This window comes from Ranitomeya imitator, chromosome 6, assembly GCF_032444005.1.
Source record: "Ranitomeya imitator isolate aRanImi1 chromosome 6, aRanImi1.pri, whole genome shotgun sequence".
NCBI lineage: Eukaryota > Metazoa > Chordata > Amphibia > Anura > Dendrobatidae > Ranitomeya > Ranitomeya imitator.
This window is the reverse complement of record NC_091287.1, coordinates 24,516,540-24,536,776: the sequence shown is the minus strand read 5'-3', so window position 1 is coordinate 24,536,776 and position 20,237 is coordinate 24,516,540. Positions and strand designations below refer to the sequence as shown.

Here is a 20,237-nt window from a genome sequence, read left to right as displayed (position 1 = left end):
CACAAACAGACTGCTTAATGCAGTCTCCATTCAGAGAGAAACCTCAGGATAACTCTCACTCAACTACAGCTCACATTTTGTCTGGTCACTCACCAGTAGCACATTTAACTACGCTCAACATCCAGCAGATTGACAATCCCTCAGGAGACAGCCATTCCTTGAAACTACTTCCTGGTTATTAGCAAAACTCTACAGGTGTATCTAATCAAGACCCTGCAGAGCCATGTCCTTCCCAATTATGTTACATTGGTAACCTATTCTTAGGATAGGTCACCAATATCAGATTTGTAGGTGTCTGACTCCTGCTATCGCCACTGAGAAAATGACCGAGTTTTTCTTTAGGTGTCATCCAAGTTTTTTTCTCATCACTTTAATTCCATGAAGTAGAAACTGTCTCAACTTCTCTTTATCTATTGACTGTTAACAATGTATCAGTTAAAAACAGATGAAACTCTGAAGAACAAAGTCTGTCTTCCGCGTTCCATCTGTATCATTTGAAATCCCATAGACGCTATTGGCCGAGCATGATCTGCAAAATGGCTAAAAATATGACATGTTCTGAGTCTCGAGGATCAGAGACCGGGACCCGTTTTTAAGCTTATGTATGTATGGAGCAATTAAATTCTATGGGTACGTGTGCTGCCCGAGAAAAAAATGGAAAGCACTAGGACATGTTACATGCTTGTGTGAATGTAATTTTATCAAAGAAGTTATCTGCAACTATTATTTTTTTTTCTAAGAACTAACACCACCTGTCTGCTGGCTCAGAGCGGTCACAAACTGCTCCTTCCGGTGATTCAGTGCCTTCCGTTGACGTCATGTTGACAGAGCATTGACTTGTTATCCGCTCTGATGGAGCATGGGTGTCGTCATGCTGATTGACAGCTGGCTCTCCGCTGTCTAACTGTGAGGAGCCGGATATCAATCAGCATGACATCAGCAGAGCAACCTGGAAAAAGAGTTGCTCTGTTGACGTTGAACAGCTGAATCGCTGGAAGGAGTGGCCAGTGTACAGGTAGGAAACTGCTTGCCAGTTTTTAGGCTCACAGTGAAAAAAAAAATGGTCCTGGACTTCCTCTTTAATTGAAATCCCATATCTTTGAGTGGACGAGTCCAAATTACCCCATGGATGGACCCTTTGCCCCAACAAACCATCTGTGATGAGACAATCCCTTTTCATAGTCTTTCTTTGACAATTCAAATTTTGGAAGTTGTGAAAAATTTACAAAATGTACAAAATTTTCTACGAACACTCTAAGAAAAAAGAATCAATTCTCAAAAATAATATCAATGCTCATAAAGAAATCACCTCTTGCCTGCAGTCCAGGTCCACATGTCTCGTAGGCTCCGGGGCTGTCTTGTCTGACGTACCAGGGAACCAGCTGGCATCTTCTCCACTTATGAGTTTTCCACCTATGGACGAGACATTGGTAGATGACTGAGACTGTAAATCATGACTGTCAGACGCCTTCAATCTCTCCCTCTACTTCGTAGAATCGCTCGTGCACTTCTTCATTTGCTTGGCAGAAGCAGCGGGGGCTCTCTTAATGAAATACCCTTGCTCTGTAACCACCACCAGCCATCTGGATTAAACACATGGACCAGGGGAACCCAGGCATAAAAAAATTAGTTTCTTTCCGCCAAACTACGGGATTTCATAAAGGCCCTGATCTTGCTCTCATTTGCTGGCATCATTTTTAAAGCAGATGTTTTGATTTCCCAGAGGTGTCGGAGAATTTGGACGGCTTTACACCACTAGTTCAAGCCATCGGGGACATCAGACGGAATGATCTGATTGTGGATTTTTCTAACGTATCAAATTGAACAAGTCTGTGAGAGATGATGGAACGTCATATTAGGAGAGGTTGAAAGGAGCCCAAGGACGCTGACTGCAGACAACGGGCTTTGAGCAATGTCAACTTTGTTTGTGTAAGTGATAGAATGTTCTAGAATGTTCCGGAATTCTATGACATCCATTAATACAAGTCAATACTTATCATTGACTAGAGGGCGTCTTTTACCATAGAAATTTAACAAATGTCAGAAATTCCTCTCTTGTTTAATTTATTTCCTTTGATCCTACTTAGTCCCATTGGTAATTTAAGCTGAAAAATATTTAAAGAAATATTCTGTATTTATCTCAAAAGAGTTGCTGCGTCCGTCAGTCCTTGCCCCCACATTCCGCTATATAGCTGTAAGAAATCTGGCTGCAGCAGAAGCTTCTCCCCTCTGATCATACTGTTATGCTCCACCCCTTTAAATAAGCTCCACCCCTTTAGATAAGCTCCACCTTCACTTGTTCATTATGTGATTAGCAGGACGTTAACCCCTGTGTTCTTTGCTCAATTTCAACTCCAGGAACAGTGAGAAAATCCTACAGACTGGCAAGGTCATCTACTGATTTTATCAGTCATTTCTAGGTTTAGTGTTCCTTCACATTTAAATGAATTGGAATAACTCTTAAAGGGGGTCTCTTAAAGGGGTTACATATTGATGTTGGATCTATAGGTAAGGCCATCAATGTGTGATCTGCAGAGGGTCTGTCCTACTGAATCCTCACCAATGATGAAGCCGCTATGTTCCAGTATCTGACACAGCGCCATCCACGACTGTGTGGCTGTGTCTGGAATTGCAGTTCACCATAAATGCTATTATGGGACATATTGAGAAATGGGGCACCTTCCATACTGGTCTTGCTATTCATGCAGTTTGATTATAGTTGTCTCAATTTTACCAATTAAAATGGAAAAAGACTCATATAGTCATAAAAATTAGACAGGAGCACCAAAACTATCTGTCTCAACTAGTGATGTGAAGCAGAATCTGAAAAGGCTTTTCTCTTCTTTTTGCTATGGGGTCTCATTTTTGTGTACTCCCCTGCGCAGTACCATTCATGAATTACATTCATACGTTGCATGAATACATGTACAGTACGACAGCAAGGAGACGTCTAGTGTCTAGTACAAATGGGTCCATTCTTACTTTTCCTCTTCTCTCTACATAACCCAAGATGTCTGATGTGAAATGACTTTAAAAAAAATATGACTTCATGATACTCTGTCAGAAGATACTTATTAGTGATGAGCGAATATACTCGTTACTCGAGATCTCCCGAGCATGCTCGAGGGTCCTCCCGAGTATTTTTTAGTGCTCGGAGATTTAGTTTTTCTTGCCGCATACATCATTCAGCTGTGGCAAGAAAAACTAAATCTCCGAGCACTAAAAAATACTCGGAGGACCCCCGAGCATGCTCGGGAAATCTCAGGTAACAAGTATACTCGCTCATCACTAATACTTATACTCCATATGTCTAAATATTGCCCCCAGTGGCTGTGATGGGAACTGCAGCCTCTAAAGGTTTTTGACACAATAAATATTGTAACTAATTTGTATTGTGCGAAATTAGGCCAAATTCTTTGAAACTCAAAGAAGGATAAAGTTGGGCACATCTGTGTGATGTCAGGTGCAACAAACATAATATGAGCTCACACCTTGCAGAATCTCTGACTCTTGTGCGATTGTCTTACAAAATAAACCTCAAAGGGGAAAATAGTATGCAAATATGTCCAAAAGTGGACCTTCCTGCAAGGCTCTGTGGCTATTTCTGGGTGGATCAGGGATTGGGCTTACAAATGGGGATTAATTGGATCAAAGGTGTTCAGTATGGGAAATGCACCATTTGCTACAATATTTTGCAAATTTTGCAAATAAATGTGCTACCATTGGATGGTAAGACTGGGTCGCTAAAAATTTGTAGTGGACTCCACCTTTCCATGACATGACAATGGTTCTCAATAATGGTGAATGGAGCACGATTGTGCACAATTATTTGCATTAATTTCTATGGAGAATTGGGTAAAATGTAAGTACGGTACATCTGTCATGATCCAGACCGGGTTTTGTATTCTTTCTTTCTCGGTTAACTTTTCTCTGCCTCGTTTTGGCTTCAGGCTGGCTATTTCTCTTCACTGCATCCTCCAGGCGGTGTTCTGCCTACAGCACGAGTAGCTGACTCTGTTACACCCTGACTTGTCTTGCTGTTGTTCCTGACTCAACCTGTGTCTGTGTCATACCCTGATCCCTGTCCTGTCTCTGTGTGACCCCTTTGTGTCTGGACTTCTTGGTACTTGAACTCGGCTTGGACCCTGACCTGCTTTTGTCTCTTGTCTTTGGCATATCCGCTTCTGACCGTTACTGATCCCCTGGCTTGTCTCTGATCCTGAGTTTGATTATTCCTTTGGTACTGCACTACAGTTTTGGATTTTACCCAGCTTGTTTGACTTGTCTGCTGCCACCTGGTGGTAGCATCGCTGCTGCACGGAAGGTCTGCTTTATCTGTGTGCATGACCTCTCTCCACTCTATCGCCACCTAGCGGAGCTAGCTTCTACCTGCATTGAGGCAGCGTGATAACATAACAAATATCATGTAGGGGTTAACCGTGCATCTGCTGACTGCCCCCTAGTCTCCCCAATATCCATAGAGGCTGACACAATAATTGCACAAGATGAGAGTTACCAAAGATGATGCTCTCAGCCTTTGAGCTCCCACCCGAGCCATGGCAAGGTGGCAGAAGAAAGGAGACAGGAGCCCAATTACAGCAGCGGCAGAGCCCGGAGATGTGTTTTCTTGTGCCTGTCAGCCATTGTCTCCTTATTTTTATACTTGCATTGTAACAAAAGCTCCCAGTCTTTCAAGGCAACATAGAACTTTTAGCTAAATAGCTGCATATTGTGTAACCTTCAGCAATTTTATGTGCATGAATCTCGGCTAATGTGCCCAGAACTACAACTCCTTAATGATGGCTCGTCTGTCGCTGATTCCTTTGATGTTAGTGACTGTGACTGATGTGACACAGTTGGGGCGGTTTATGAGCCGCAAAAGTGCAAATCTGCAGATTAAATGCTCCTTTCTGCTGCTTTCCTGCAAGTTTATTTAGTGTAAAGCTGCTGTAGACACATAGTAATTGATGCTGACTGCGGAGGGGGGATGGGTGGGCACGAGAATAGAAATAAATAGGAAATATCCAACATTTCCAGCTCATGTTCCCTCATATCAGACAAATGAGGGATCTGACAGAACCCATACATATATAACGCCAGATGCACCCAATAAACATCAGTGATGCAAACAACTACCACTGACTCCATATACTAGTCTGACTCCAGACAGTAGTCATTGCAGGGTCAAACTGTCCCCACTTGGAGACCAAAGAGGACCCGCCTTTAGGTTTCCCTGGGCAAAACTGCGGCCAAGCCCTCTCCTCCGCCCGACATCACTCTTTCCAATGTATCAGTATCAAGGATGAAAGCAATGACGGAAGAAGGAGCTATAAGCTCCCTCCTCCATCATTCTCAATGCGCGTCTCTGATGTCTCAGCGCAGGAGGCGTAATGCCGTCACTACATTGTGCCCAATGTGCCGAGCACTGCAAAGCTGCAGACTTCATTTTGCAGAGACCAGAGCAGCGGTAGAATGGCGAAAGTTGAGTATTTTTTTAAAAAATTATTATTGAAGGGCTATGTGGGGTCCATGAAACAGTTTTCAGGGCTATGTGGGAGCTATTATATTGTTCAAAGGGCTATGTGGGGGCCATTAGTATTGAAGGGCTATCTGGGGGCCATTATACTGTTTGAAGGGCTATGTGGGGGCCATTAGTATTGAAGGGCTATGTGGGGGCCATTATACTGTTTGAAGGGCTATGTGGAGCCATTATTATTGAAGGGCTATGTGGGGGCCATCATTATTGAAGGTCTAAGTGGAGGCCATTATTATTGAAGGGCTATGTGGGGGCCATTATTAGTGAAGGGCTATGTGGGGGCCATCATTATTGAAGGGCTATGTGGAGGCCATTATTATTGAAGGGCTATGTGGGGGCCATTATTATTGAAGGGCTATGTGGGGGCCATCATTATTGAAGGGCTACGTGGGGGCCATTATTATTGAAGGGCTATGTGGGGGCCATTATTATAGAAGGGCTATGTGGGGGCCATCATTATTGAAGGGCTATGTAGGGGCCATTATTATTGAAGGGCCATGTGGGGCCATTATACAGTTTTCAGGGCTATATGGGAGCTATTATACTGTTTGAAGGCTGTGTGGGGGCATTAATGACTGCCTGAATGACTGCTCTTTTGCCTGAAATCAAACAGCATGGAGGCATCGCTGGGTGGGGAATAGAGCTGGAGTGACGGGGGCTTCAGATCTACCGTAGCCATTCATTTAAACACTCATTCTTTGGAACAGAAGAACGGACTGAACATGTAAAAATATTGCTGGAGCTGTCCTTGATGGAGCTACATAAAAATAGTTTGGGGGGGTGAAATCCTGACGACAGATTCCCTTTAATCTAGCGTATTTGTATTGATCCAGCTAGAGCTGGTCCTACTGTATGGGCTCTAATATATGGGCACTGGTGTATAGCTGGCACATATGTATGGCCCCATTATACAGGCAGTATTAGGGCTGACATAAGGATGGTATAAGGCACGTGTTTATGGACGGAACAAATGAATAGATAATTCAGATAAAAGTAAAAACTTAGATATGTCAGAATGTAAATCATCCTAAAGTTTAGATTTCCTACCGAACCTTTAAAATCACATAAATTAATACATTATAAAAAAAAATTATATAAAACAATAGATATTTCTAAACAGAAGACAAAAACTCTACTATAAAACGAATCATCTAAAACTCAGCAAAACAGGAAACCCCCGGGAATCAATATATTAAATAAAGAAAATTAAATATTTGCTCAGCAGATTCCTGGACAGAAATGTAATAACGTCGCGATCAATGATTCTCGTCCCGCGAAGACGTCGAGCAGTAATGACAGGACCTGACAATTTAGACACGGACAACCTGAAGGTTCATCTTCCCAAGGTGACAAAATCCGATTTAATGAGTGGAAGGAGCCAGAGCCGGGGCCCCGACAGCGCGGCGGGCTCATCTCACCTGTACGTGTGACAGGCGGCCGGCGGATCACACTCGCTCTCCTCATGTAACGTGTCAGGACAGTCGCGGCCTCCATAGGACGGGTACTGAAGAATGACACGCTGCCGCGTCTGCTTCTTTACAGTGATGGCGCCTAAGCATAAAGAGCGCCATAATCAGCAGGGAAAGAAACAGAGAACGTGCACGAAACACAGGAAGAAAAGCATCAACTTCATTCTAGAGAGAAGAAAAACTCCCAAATGTATACACCCTACTGAATACTCCACTGCTGCAGTATACGGTATATACAGTATATACACAGAGCGAAATCACAGAAAGCTAGATAATAGATAGATAGATAGATAGATAGATAGATAGATAGATAGATAGATAGATAATAGATAGATAATAGATAGATAGATAGATAATAGATAGATAATAGATAGATAATAGACAGATAGATAATAGATAGATACATATATAATAGATAGATAGATAGATAGATAGATAATAGATAGATAATAGATAGATAGATAGATAATAGATAGATAATAGACAATAGATAGATAGATAATAGATAATAGATAGATAGATGATAGATAGATAGATAGATAGATAGATAGATAGATAGATAATAGATAACTAATAGATAGATAGATAGATAGATAGATAGATAGATAGATAGATAATAGATAGATATATAGATAGATAGATAATAGATAGATAATAGATAGATAGATAGATAGATAGATAGATAATAGATAGATAATAGACAATAGATAGATAGATAATAGATAATAGATAGATAGATGATAGATAGATAGATAGATAATAGATAACTAATAGATAGATAGATAGATAGATAGATAATAGATATATAGATAGATAGATAGATAGATAATAGATAGATAATAGATAGATAATAGATAATAGATAGATAATAGATAGATAGATAATAGATAGATAGATAGATAATAGATAGATAGATAATAGATAGATAGATAATAGATAGATAGATAGATAATATATAGATAAATAGATAGATAGATAGATAGATAGATAGATAGATAGATAATAGATAGATAGATAGATAGATAATAGATAGATAGATAATAGATAGATAGATAATAGATAGATAGATAATAGATAGATAGATAGATAGATAATAGATAATAGATAGATAGATAGATAATAGATAGATAGATAATAGATAGATAGATAGATAGATAGATAGATAGATAATAGATAGATAGATAGATAGATAATATATAATAGATAGATAATAGACAGATAATAGATAGATGATAGATAATAGATAATAGATAGATAGATAATATATAATAGATAGATGATAGATAATAGATGATAGATAGATAGATAGATATAGATAGATAATAGATGATAGATAGATACATAAATAGATAATAGATAGATAGATAGATAGATACATAGATAGATAGATAGATAATAGATAACTAATAGATAGATGATAGATAGATACATAGATAATAGATAGACAGATAGATAGATAATAGATAACTAATAGATAGATAATAGCTAGATAATAGATAGATAGATAATATATAATAGAAAATAGACAGATAATAGATAGATGATAGATAATAGATGATAGATAGATAGATAGATAGATAGATAGATAGATAGATATAGATAGATAATAGATTATAGATAGATAGATAGATAGATAATAGATAACTAATAGATAATAGATAGATAGATAGATAGATAATAGATAGATAGATAATAGATAACTAATAGATAGATAATAGATGGATAGATACGGTATATGAAAGATAATAGATAATTGATAGACAATAGATAGATAAAATATAGATAAAAGATAGATAAATAATAGATAATAGATAGCTGCTAAATAGGTAATAGATAGATAATAGAAATATAGATAATAAATAGATAGATAGATGCAAAGTAGCAAGTAATTGTGAAATATACAATCTTTATCGTCTTCTCTATCTTACCTTCTTGACATGTGCTGGGACATGGAGTCCAGTCACTATATGGGGTGACTATACAGTCTTTCCGGCAGGGTAGCAGACACGTCCTCATTGTCTCAGGTCGAAGACTTTCAGGACATCTAGACAAGACGTAATGAAGAAAAATAACAATGTTTACACTGGACACTGGGGCTTTTTAGACTCAAACTTCCTGTTATTTCAGCTAATGACACATGAACATTATCCAAGATGTCTCTGATCCTATCTTTTATATTGAAGCATCTAATGAGCGTGTGCAAAGGTTGTTGTGAAACAGCAGGGTCGGGTGTGACATCACCTATCGTAAATGGTGGGTCCTGTGTTATCAGCTGTATTGTCAGTCATTGTTATCTTGCGTCTGAAGATAATGAGACTGCTGAAAACTTTTCCTGAAAGGACAGGACATATGTTATGAATGTTAAAAAACCCTAAAGGCCAGTGTGAAGATTGAAAGAGCACAATTTTTTTTAATAAAGATCATGATATGAAATTAAAAATACAAACAAAATGTCCCACTAACAAAACATTTTAAATATTACATGTATAAAAAAATGATTTATACAATGGGCCATTTTGTGATGATGGCTTCCCTTTAACAGCTAAGTTGGAAGCCTTGATGACCATGAATATTTTTCCTTAAATCAACCGATGGAGGCTTGACAAGCATAAAACATGCTCTACCGGATCCCCATGAAATCCTTAAATCCAGGTGGATCCCGGCAACTGCTGAGATTTATCTAGTGTTGACGTTGGGACCTGATAGGTTTATATTGTACAATTCCAAATGTTATGGACGTGAACGACCCAGCTCTTGACTTGGCAAGCATCTTTACCAGTACTGACCATGGGTGCTGTTCCCTCAAGGTTAGACATTGTTATCTGGTCAGGGTTGTGTCACAGCAGGCAGAAAGTATATGTAGGCCTCATACCTATTCAACTTTTTGACTTGTCATCCAAAAAAATGAAAAAAGTATCTCGTCATAGATGACTTTAGGCCTCCCACGTTCCGCTGGGTCTCATGACTTAGAGGACCTGCCTAAGTTTGTCCAAACTTTTGTAAAAGTTTTTCCAACTTTTGTAAAAGTTGTAACATTTGAAACGTTTTCTCTGGAAGTTCGAAAGGAGTCACCGATATTTTATTGCTTATAAAGTCATCCTTTTTCAACCGACCGTGCCCCATCCACTCCTTATTGCCACCCCCAAAATATGAGTCTACGTAATGGGGCTCAGCCAAAAGCATCCTGGCATCACGGGAAAGGAGACACTGGGACAAATCTACTTCCAAAAGTTTTATGCGCCGTCTGGGAGACTTGTCAACACCTCCTGGAATCTAGAAGGTTTATCTTTTTTCCAATAAGCTTCCAAAATGTCTAAGGGGTTACCAAGTCTGGGCTTGCCTTGTTCTTAGGCCGACAATGCTTCATGGAGTTATTGATCGATTAAAAAATATATAAAGATTGACTTATTAAACCGTTACTCAGATTGCCATGGGCCTCCGAATCCCTAGTGACCCCTTGGTTTAAGCTCAGGTTCAGCTGCTACATCTTTTCAGAACATTGTTTGGGTGACGATTAAAACGGCCACTTTGTACCCCAATAGCAAATCAGTCTAATTATACAATTGTACCCTTCTCCCCAAACCTTAAAAATGGATCTTTACTTTTTGGGTCCAACTTGTCCGACGTTGACCCTCACACAGATGACTTTTCTTGTTTGCATCCCAACTGCACACGCGGTTTCGCCGTTCCAACTGGAGGAGTTAAAGACGGAAACAGAAACGTCTTCGGTGCACTGACCCCAGGGGCCGTTGTGCCAATGATACACGGTGCAAGGATGCTCATTGCAGCTGCGGATCTCCTGCAGAGCGTTACTTTCCGGGCACTGAACGCCTCCTGCAAGAGAAGAGGAGGAAGAAGAAAAACAAATCAATGGCTCCAGGAGATTACAGATAACCCGCTGCAAACTGCGCGGCATGCTGGGCGATCGCAGAGAAAAGCTCAAAATTTACTATAAGTATAAAAGGACATTTTATTATTCTGGTTCCAATCCTCCCGTAATTATCAGAATGAAGGTGAGATAATAAGATTATTGATAGAGACTTTCTTCCGTCCCCAGCTCTGCGCTCAGCAGCCATCAGCCGCCATTACTGTAATCATCTATCTATTCCTGGATTCATAAGGGGGCCGAACTGGACAAGACGCAGAATGAGGGAAGGTTACAGAGGACCCTGTAGAGGAGAGGAGCCCCCCGACAATAAGCCCACTGCTTGGTTTTAATGGACTATTCAGCCATCTAATATTTATCTCTATAAAATCTATCTATCTATTATCTATCCACTGTCTGTCTATCTATCTATCTATCTAACATCCAACAGATTGAGGCAGCACACAGTAATCAATTAGAAAAAAGTGTTCCTTTAATAGCCCATGTGGCGACGTTTCGATCCAAGTGTGGATCTTTCTCAAACCTTGAAAAAGATCAATGATCGGATGTGGGGGGGTGAATGAAACCTCGGAATCAAGGATGACCCCAAGGCAGCGGGCATGTTGCTGGGGAGTAATGGTGGAACCGCACACGGAGATGGCAATGTCAGGCAAAGGTAGGTTAGTAGAGGGAGAAAACACGAGCAGTTCCGTTTTTGACAGGTTCAATTTCAGATAGAGGGAGGAAATGATGTTAGAGACAGCGGTAAGACAATCACTGGTGTTTACTAAAAAGGTCGGCGTGACAACAGGAGAAGAAGTGTTTAATTGGGTGTCGTCAGCATAGAGATGGTACTGGAAACCAAATCTACTGATTGTTTGTCCAATAGGGGCGGTATATAAAGAGAAGAGGAGGGGGCCTAGGACTGATCCTTGACGACCCCCAACAGTAAGGGGAAGGTGAGAGGAGGAGAAACCAGCAAAAGATACAGTGAAGGATCGGTCAGAGAGATAGGAGGAGAACCAGAGAACGGTGTCCTTGAGGCCGATGGAGCGGAGCATAGTGAGGAGGAGCTGATGATCCACAGTATCGAATGCTGCAGAGAGATCCAAGAGAATTAGCATGGAGTAGTGACCATTAGATTTAGCTGTTAGTAGGTCATTAGAGACTTTAGTGAGGGCAGTTTCAGTAGAGTGTAAAGAGCGGAAACCAGATTGAAGAGGGTCGAGAAGAGAGTTATCTGAGAGATAGCGGGTAAGACGGGAGTGGACCAGGCGCTCGAGGAGTTTAGAGATGAAGGGAAGATTAGAGACAGGTCTATAATTAGCGGCACAGTTTTGATCGAGGGATGGTTTTTTAAGTAATGTATGTATGATGGCATGCTTAAATGAGGAGGGAAAAATACCAGAAGAGAGAGAAAGGTTGAATATTTTTGTTAGGTGAGAGGTGACAGCCGGGGAAAGGGACTGGAGGAGATGTGATGGAATGGGGTCACTGGTGCAAGTGGTCGGGCGAGAAGATGCAAGGAGCCTGCTTACTTCTTCTTCTGTAACTGCTTCAAAGTCAGAGAGTGAACTAGATGCAGTGGGGGAGGGAGGACAGTGCATGGTATGAAGGTATTGGGAGATAATTTCCTGTCGAATGTGGTCAATTTTTTCTTTGACGTAATTGGTCAGATCGTCAGCGTGGAGATCTGTGGTTGGGGCCTGCTCTCTTGGGTTGAGTAGGGACTGGAAAGTGTCAAAGAGACGTTTAGGGTTATTGGACAGTGATGTGAGGAGGGTGTTAAATAGGTTTGTTTGGAGAGGTGAAGGGCAGAGTTGTATGTTTTAAGCATGAACTTATAATGGATGAAATCTTCGGGTAGATTAGATTTTCTCCACAGACGTTCGGCGCAACTGGAGCACCGCTGCAGGAAACGTGTTTGCAGCGTGTGCCACGGCGTCGCCGTCTGTGCCGAGTTGTTTTATGTATAGGAGGAGCAGCTTCATCCAGGGCACTTTGCAGGGTTTCATTGTAATGCTTCAGTGCAGAATTAGGACATGAGATGGAGGAGATAGGGACCAATGATGACTCCAAGTTCTTCATAAGTTTCTGGGTGTTAATGGCCTGTATGTTTCTATAAGGGTGGAAAGTGGGGGTGACCTGAGCAGGATGGCAGTTCTTGATAGAGAAAGAAAGGAGGTGGTGGTCAGAGAGCGGGATAGGGGAGTTGGTGAAATCATCCACTGAGCAAAGTCGGGAGAAGACCAAGTCGAGGGAGTTTCCATCTTCATGCGTTGGAGAGTTAGAATGCTGCGAGAGGCCGAAAGAGGAGGTTAGAGATAAAAGGTGAGAAGCAGATGGGGAGAAGCAATGGGGATGTTGAAATCACCCATGATAAGGGTGGGGGTGACACAGGAGAGAAAGTGTGGAAGCCAGGTGGCAAAGTGATCCAGTAACTGATGAGAGGGTCCGGGAGGACGATACACCACCGCCACTCGCATGGAGAAGGGGATGTAGAGTCTGAAGTGAGGGTACTTGGGGGATAATTTGGAAGGTACATTTGGGTGACAGGAGCAGACCAATTCCTCCACCTGCTTTGTTGTTCGATCTTGGGGTATGAGAAAAGTGTAGTCCACCATATGAAAGAGCAGCAGCAGTGGTGGTGTCTGACTGTTGGATCCAGGTTTCAGTAAGAGCCAAGAGGTTAAAAGAATCAGAAAGGAAGAAGTCATGGATGAAAGGGAGTTTATTACACACAGAGCGAGAATTCCAAAGGGTACAATTGAAAGAGGCAGAAGGCATGGATGGAATATTAATAAGGTTAGACGGGTTTCTGAGTGTAGCAGTTGGGAGGTTTGACTGGCTATAACATGGGGGGCCAGGGTTGGGAGAGATGTCTCCAGCGACTAGGAGAAGGAGGATAGAAAGAGTGAGCAGATGGTTAAGTGATTTGTGAGAGCGTCTCTTGTGTTGGATGGTGGGACTGAATGGTTCTGCACTGTTAAGCAATGTGAACAGAACATGAGTGCTATACATAGGAGAGGCAAGGACAGAGGGGCCGATATGGATGGAGTGTAGAGAGTTTATGCAAGGGCTGTGAATGTGAGTGAATGCAGCGGCCAGGATAAATATTATACAAATACATATGGTGAGTATTTGTTCTGTTTCAAATGAACAGGGAATAGATTTAGATTGTCTAATCTGTCTCCTGCCCTGTCTAACTGCCATGTTATAACTGCCAGCACTTAGAAAACTGTATTACAGTATTTTATGTACAAGGATATTTGTGAAGAATAAAAACTAGTATTGTCTTCACTTATTTATAAAAATTATATTTACCGTAATAGTTAATTTTTTTTTTTGTTTTATATTTAGCAATTTTGTATTTTATAAGAAAATCAATTTGAAAAATCCACAGCAGACCCTTGATCATTACGTGTGGATTCTTCCTAATGACAGAGCAAAATCCTCTTGGCAAAATGTCACTGGAATAAATGATTTATTTGTGGATTCAGGAATGTCAGGGAAGATAGACTATGCCGGAGATTGACTGGAGCTGCGGGGACAAAAGTCATTTCATAAGAAGTTTATTTTATCCTGATTTTTTTGCTTGGCTGAAAAGTCCCCGGGCTCTGAAAAATTCGTACTAAAGCAATTCAATTTCTAACCTTACGAAAATTTCAGGCCAACAACAGTCCACAGTGAATAATATATATATATATATATATGTATATATATATATACAGTGGGGCAAAAAAGTATTTAGTCAGTCAGCAATAGTGCAAGTTCCACCACTTAAAAAGATGAGAGGCGTCTGTAATTTACATCATAGGTAGACCTCAACTATGGGAGACAAACTGAGAAAAAAATATCCAGAAAATCACATTGTCTGTTTTTTTTAACATTTTATTTGCATATTATGGTGGAAAATAAGTATTTGGTCAGAAACAAACAATCAAGATTTCTGGCTCTCACAGACCTGTAACTTCTTCTTTAAGAGTCTCCTCTTTCCTCCACTCATTACCTGTAGTAATGGCACCTGTTTAAACTTGTTATCAGTATAAAAAGACACCTGTGCACACCCTCAAACAGTCTGACTCCAAACTCCACTATGGTGAAGACCAAAGAGCTGTCAAAGGACACCAGAAACAAAATTGTAGCCCTGCACCAGGCTGGGAAGACTGAATCTGCAATAGCCAACCAGCTTGGAGTGAAGAAATCAACAGTGGGAGCAATAATTAGAAAATGGAAAACATACAAGACCACTGATAATCTCCCTCGATCTGGGGCTCCACGCAAAATCCCACCCCGTGGGGTCAGAATAATCACAAGAACGGTGAGCAAAAATCCCAGAACCACGCGGGGGGACCTAGTGAATGAACTGCAGAGAGCTGGGACCAATGTAACAAGGCCTACCATAAGTAACACACTACACCACCATGGACTCAGATCCTGCAGTGCCAGACGTGTCCCACTGCTTAAGCCAGTACATGTCCGGGCCCGTCTGAAGTTTGCTAGAGAGCATTTGGATGATCCAGAGGAGTTTTGGGAGAATGTCCTATGGTCTGATGAAACCAAACTGGAACTGTTTGGTAGAAACACAACTTGTCGTGTTTGGAGGAAAAAGAATACTGAGTTGCATCCATCAAACACCATACCTACTGTAAAGCATGGTGGTGGAAACATCATGCTTTGGGGCTGTTTCTCTGCAAAGGGGCCAGGACGACTGATCCGGGTACATGAAAGAATGAATGGGGCCATGTATCGTGAGATTTTGAGTGCAAACCTCCTTCCATCAGCAAGGGCATTGAAGATGAAACGTGGCTGGGTCTTTCAACATGACAATGATCCAAAGCACACTGCCAGGGCAACGAAGGAGTGGCTTCGTAAGAAGCATTTCAAGGTCCTGGAGTGGCCTAGCCAGTCTCCAGATCTCAACCCTATTGAAAACCTTTGGAGGGAGTTGAAAGTCCGTGTTGCCAAGCGAAAAGCCAAAAACATCACTGCTCTAGAGGAGATCTGCATGGAGGAATGGGCCAACATACCAACAACAGTGTGTGGCAACCTTGTGAAGACTTACAGAAAACGTTTGACCTCTGTCATTGCCAACAAAGGATATATTACAAAGTATTGAGATGAAATTTTGTTTCTGACCAAATACTTATTTTCCACCATAATATGCAAATAAAATGTTCAAAAAACAGACAATTTGATTTTCTGGATTTTTTTTCTCAGTTTGTCTCCCATAGTTGAGGTCTACCTATGATGTAAATTACAGACACCTCTCATCTTTTTAAGTGGTGGAACTTGCACTATTGCTGACTGACTAAATACTTTTTTGCCCCACTGTATATATATATATACCGTATATACCGTATATACCATATATATATATATATATATTTATATATATATATATATATATATATATATATATATATATTGTAAATTGCTGTGCTATCCCTAATAATTATGAAAGAAAGAGGAAAAAAATTTAAAAAAAGTGGTTACAGTAGTTTGATCACAATTTTTTGAGTTTGATGCAACTTTCTAACATTTTCTTGAAATTAATTATTTTTCTTGGATTTTAAATTAGTTTTCTAATTCCATTTTGGATAATAAATTCTGAATTGCCTGCAGAAGCTGTTTTACATCTTACCATCTCCGGGATAAGCAAGGATTGTGCGGGATCTGGTCTGTTGTCCTTCTGTCGTCTTCCCTGAGCAGGTATGAGAGCACGCCGACCATTCAGACCAAGAGCTGATGACACAGTCATTAGGACACGGAACATCACAGGCGATGGGGATGGGGTAAATAGCATCTCTGCACAGGTGTCTGTCCACCTCCTCCCCTGTCATGAGAAAAGGCACAGTTATTAATTTACTATTATATATCTATCTGTTATCTATCTATCTATCTATCTGTTATCTATCTATCTATTATCTATCTATTATCTATCTATTCTCTATTATCTATCTATCTATCTATCATCTATCTATCTATCTATTATCTATCTATCTATCTATTCTCTATTATTTACGGTGTCTATTATCTATCTATCTATCTATCTATCTATCTATCTATCTATCTATCTATCTATCTACATAGCAATACTACTTATTCTGTATGACACCACACCAACATAGCAGATGCCACTGGGCGATGGTAGTGTGTTTCATTAGGTCTTTTGGGTAGCTGGGACTTGTTGACCGTTCCTTCCATTCATCTGTGTTTTGCAGCAAAGAGCTGGTAGTAATTAGAGGCTCCTCCATGTTTAAACCCTCCAGCAGTCAGTCTCTGGCTGCCAGTTATAGATGTTACTTACTCTGGTTCACCTCTGTTACACAGCTATGATTAAGCCTGTTTATTTCTGCCCTTCACTTTGGTTTGTGTTTAGATTACCCTACTGCCTTATTTTACTCTTAATCCTGACGTCTTGGTATTGACCCGGTATTCTGACTTTCCTTTGTTAGCAGCGTCGGACTGGCCATCTGGCAATTCTGGGAAATGCCAGAAGGGCCTGTCTGGTTGCGGGCTGCCTTGTCTGCTACGTTGTTAACAGAATTGGTATTCTCAAGATACCCATACTGTTAAGAGTTGTGCAGGTTACAAAGTTGTTGACTCCATCACTTACCCCAGCAGGCCATGGGTATTATTAGAAATATTGGTCTTGTAAAAAAAACTTCCTTTCCTCCATCCAGGGTAATATTAGTGATATATCCCATCTGGTTATGGGACAACATGTGTTGTGAATTCTGTGGCAGAGCTCCCTCTTGTGGTCACAAGTGGTACTTCGGCTGATTCTCTCTGTGAGCTTCCGTTGGTGGAGGAAAGTGGTACTGCGGCTTCTGAGTTTCCTTCCTCAGGTGATATGGTGAAGTCGTTAGGTGCGGCTCTATTTAACTCCACCTAGTGCTTTGATCCTGGCCGCCAGTCAATGTTCTAGTATTGGACCTGTTTCCTCCTGGATCGTTCCTGTGGCCTGCTGCTCTGCATAGCTAAGTTAAGGCCCCGTCACACATAGCGACGCTGCAGCGATACCGACAACGATCCGGATCGCTGCAGCGTCGCTGTTTGGTCGCTGGAGAGCTGTCACACAGACCGCTCTCCAGCGACCAACGATCCCGAGGTCCCCGGTAACCAGGGTAAACATCGGGTAACTAAGCGCAGGGCCGCGCTTAGTAACCCGATGTTTACCCTCGTTACCATCGTTAAAGTAAAAAAAAAAAAAACGCTACATACTTACCTATCGCTGTCTGTCCTCGGCGCTCTGCTTCTCTGGTCTGGCTGTGAGCACAGCGGCCGGAAAGCAGAGCGGTGACGTCACCGCTCTGCTTTCCGGCTGACCGGCGCTCACAGCCAGACCAGAGAAGCAGAGCGCCGAGGACACACAGCGATAGGTAAGTATGTAGCGTTTGTTTTTTTACTTTTAGGATGGTAACCAGGGTAAACATCGGGTTACTAAGCGCCGCCCTGCGCTTAGTTACCCGATGTTTACCCTGGTTACCAGCGAAGACATCGCTGAATCGGCGTCACACACGCCGATTCAGCGATGTCAGCGGGACCTCAACGATCAAAAAATCGCCCAGGCCATTCCGACACGACCAGCGATCTCACAGCAGGGGCCTGATCGCTGGTACGTGTCACACATAGCGAGATCGCTACTGAGATCGCTGTTGCGTCACAAAACTTGTGACTCAGCAGCGATCTCGCTAGCGATCTCGCTAGCGATCTCGCTATGTGTGACGGGGCCTTTATTCTTTGCTATTTGTTTGCTGTTTTTTTCTGTCCAGCTTGTCTATTTGTTTTTTCCTGCTTGCTGGAAGCTCTGGGACGCAGAGGGTGTACCTCCGTGCCGTTAGTTCGGTACGGAGGGTCTTTTTGCCCCCTTTGCGTGGTTTTTGTAGGGTTTTGTGTTGACCGCAAAGTTACCTTTCCTATCCTCGCTCTGTTCAGAAAGTTGGGTCTCGCTTTGCTAAATCTATTTCATCTCTGCGTTTGTCTTTTCATCTTAACTCACAGTCATTATATGTGGGGGGCTGCCTTTTCCTTTGGGGATATTGCTCTGAGGTAAGGTAGGCTTATTTTCTATCTTCAGGCTAGCTAGTTTCTCAGGCCGTGCCGAGTTGCATAGGCAGCGTTAGGCGCAATCCACGGCTGCCTTTAGTGTGTTGGAGAGGATTAGGGATTGCGGTCAACAGAGTTCCCACATCTCAGAGCTCGTTCTTGTTTTTTGGGTTATTGCCAGGTCACTGTATGTGCACTGACCTCTATGTCCATTGTGGTACTGAATTACCTTTCATAACAAACATGGGCCTGTGTGATTTCAAATGCCAGGGCTGAATTTCAGCCCCAGTCCGTACCTGCATATGTCTATTGTGACAACGTCACTGACGAAGTACTGGAGGTGAGGTATGTTTAAATAAGGGTATTAACTTCAGTCATAGAAACGTAGGAAAATGCTCCAGCACACAAAGTCCTCAAAGGGGTTAATCAGCCAGGTTTAGTGCTAGGTTGATTGAACAGCTGTAGAGCGGGAGGAGTCCAGAGGATAAATACCCAGCCTTCTAGAGCATTCAGTGTGGGGTGGGCCTGGAGGTGCAAGCTCTGGAGCTGTGGTTTCAAGTTAAGGAAAGCTGAACCTTTGTCACACGTTATGTTTGTGCTTTCCTGTTAGGCCAGGAAGGCCGTTTTTTATTATAATGTTGCATGGTTTTTGCAGTACTTTTAATGGACCAGCTGAAAGCTGAATCTTTTGTTGTTTCTTTCTGAAGCGGGCGGATTCCCGTAGCAACAAGGACTGTGCCATACGCTATGTTTTTGTTTTCCTTTTAGGCCAGGAAGGCCGGGCTTGTTTTTTCTAATGTTGCACTGGTTTGTGCAGTAGTTTTAATAAACCAGTGGAAGATTTAAAGAGACAGCGTTCCTGTGTCTACCTCTATGTACAGCCAAGTGTGCCAATCTACCACAGTTGGTGCTAGAAGTGCCAGCAAGATCCCCAGGAAGCAAATGAAACAGCTGTGGACAAACTGTATGTCCTGGGTGAAGGTGTACGTAAGGATGGAATAGCTGTCAGACAAAATTCAGGAACTGATCAGGCACCTGGTCCAAAGCCAGAAGCAGCAGCACCTGCAAAAGCTGCAGCAGCAACAGCTGGCACAACAGGAGACAAGTAAGCTTGTGATGCAAATGATACAACAGCAGAGCCAACAAGAGCAACAGCAGATTCAGTTACTCACAAAGGCAATTTGTGGCACGGAGGCAGCTCCGACCCCAATGTCAGCTTATGATTTCTCTGTCTGCAAAGCAGTGGAGAAAGCCTTGCAGAAAATGACCATTGGTGATGACATAGAGGCCTTTTAACCATTTTTGAATGAGTTGC

General features: G+C 41.8%; 1 protein-coding gene across 1 annotated transcript in view; it reads right to left on the bottom strand.

Moving 5' to 3' along the window:
- The window catches only part of THSD7A (thrombospondin type 1 domain containing 7A), a 278,419-nt gene that overhangs the window by 82,301 nt on the left and 175,881 nt on the right, over positions 1–20,237 (bottom strand). The window contains exons 8-12 of the mRNA XM_069729330.1: positions 16,515–16,706; positions 10,608–10,839; positions 8,934–9,049; positions 6,955–7,087; positions 1,310–1,413 (exon numbers count right to left, since the gene is read on the bottom strand). Of these exons, the coding sequence (XP_069585431.1) occupies positions 1,310–1,413; positions 6,955–7,087; positions 8,934–9,049; positions 10,608–10,839; positions 16,515–16,706 (777 nt within the window). The remainder of the gene's footprint in view (positions 1–1,309; positions 1,414–6,954; positions 7,088–8,933; positions 9,050–10,607; positions 10,840–16,514; positions 16,707–20,237) is intronic.